Source organism: Haliaeetus leucocephalus, unplaced genomic scaffold (assembly GCF_000737465.1).
Source record: "Haliaeetus leucocephalus isolate CR32 unplaced genomic scaffold, Haliaeetus_leucocephalus-4.0 Scaffold566, whole genome shotgun sequence".
Taxonomy (NCBI): domain Eukaryota; kingdom Metazoa; phylum Chordata; class Aves; order Accipitriformes; family Accipitridae; genus Haliaeetus; species Haliaeetus leucocephalus.
This window is the reverse complement of record NW_010973002.1, coordinates 2,618,648-2,619,354: the sequence shown is the minus strand read 5'-3', so window position 1 is coordinate 2,619,354 and position 707 is coordinate 2,618,648. Positions and strand designations below refer to the sequence as shown.

Here is a 707-nt window from a genome sequence, read left to right as displayed (position 1 = left end):
GCTCCCCCGCCACGCCGGGCTGGCCCCTCCCGGGGGGCCGCCGCCGCGCAAGCCCCGCGCAAAGCCTCCGCGGGCAGGCCGGGCGGCTCCGGTCGCGCTAGGAAAACAACAGTTTGCATCTCACCTGGGGGCGGGGGGGCAGGGTAGCGGGGACCCCCCCAACCTCGGCTCCTCCCCCCCCAGGCCGGCGGCGCGGCCCAGCCCGCCGCTGCAGCAGCTCCGCGGCCGCGGAGCAGCGCGGGCGGCGAGAGCCGTCGGGGCTGCGGGGAAGGGGGGGGGGGGGGGGGGGGGGGCCGCCCACCTGAAAGTGCCTCGATGGCCTTCATGGCCCAGCTCTCGTCGGGGCAGTCCACGAAGGCGTACCCCGTCTTCACCAGGAACTGGCCCGAGAAGGGGATCTTGGAGTCTTTAAAGAGACTTTCCAGGTCGAGGGGGCTGACGTTCTCGCCGAGGTTGCCGATGTAGAGCTTGTTCATCTTCCTGGCGGCTCGGGGAGGCGCGCACCGCGGGCTGCAACCCTCGTCTTGCGAGAGGAGGTGGGGAGGAAGGGGGAAATAAAACAAAATGCGATGGAGGAAGGAGAGAGAGAGAGGACGGGGGAAGAAAAAAAAAAATCAGATCTGCAGCTTGTGTCCCTCCCTCTCTCTCTCTCAAGGGGTAAAAAAAAAAAAAAAAAAAAAAAAAAAAAAAAAACGGGAAAAAACAGG

The 707-nt window shown here is 65.2% G+C and overlaps 1 protein-coding gene across 3 annotated transcripts in view; it reads right to left on the bottom strand.

Moving 5' to 3' along the window:
* IGF2BP3 (insulin-like growth factor 2 mRNA binding protein 3) overlaps positions 1–707 on the bottom strand; it is a 116,906-nt gene that overhangs the window by 115,634 nt on the left and 565 nt on the right. For 2 of the 3 annotated variants that reach the window (XM_010577606.1, XM_010577607.1), the window contains exon 1: positions 302–476. In XM_010577606.1, the coding sequence (XP_010575908.1) occupies positions 302–476 (175 nt within the window). Of the gene's footprint in view, positions 1–301; positions 524–707 lie in introns of those variants that run through there. The other variant, XM_010577605.1, reaches the window with a different exon arrangement.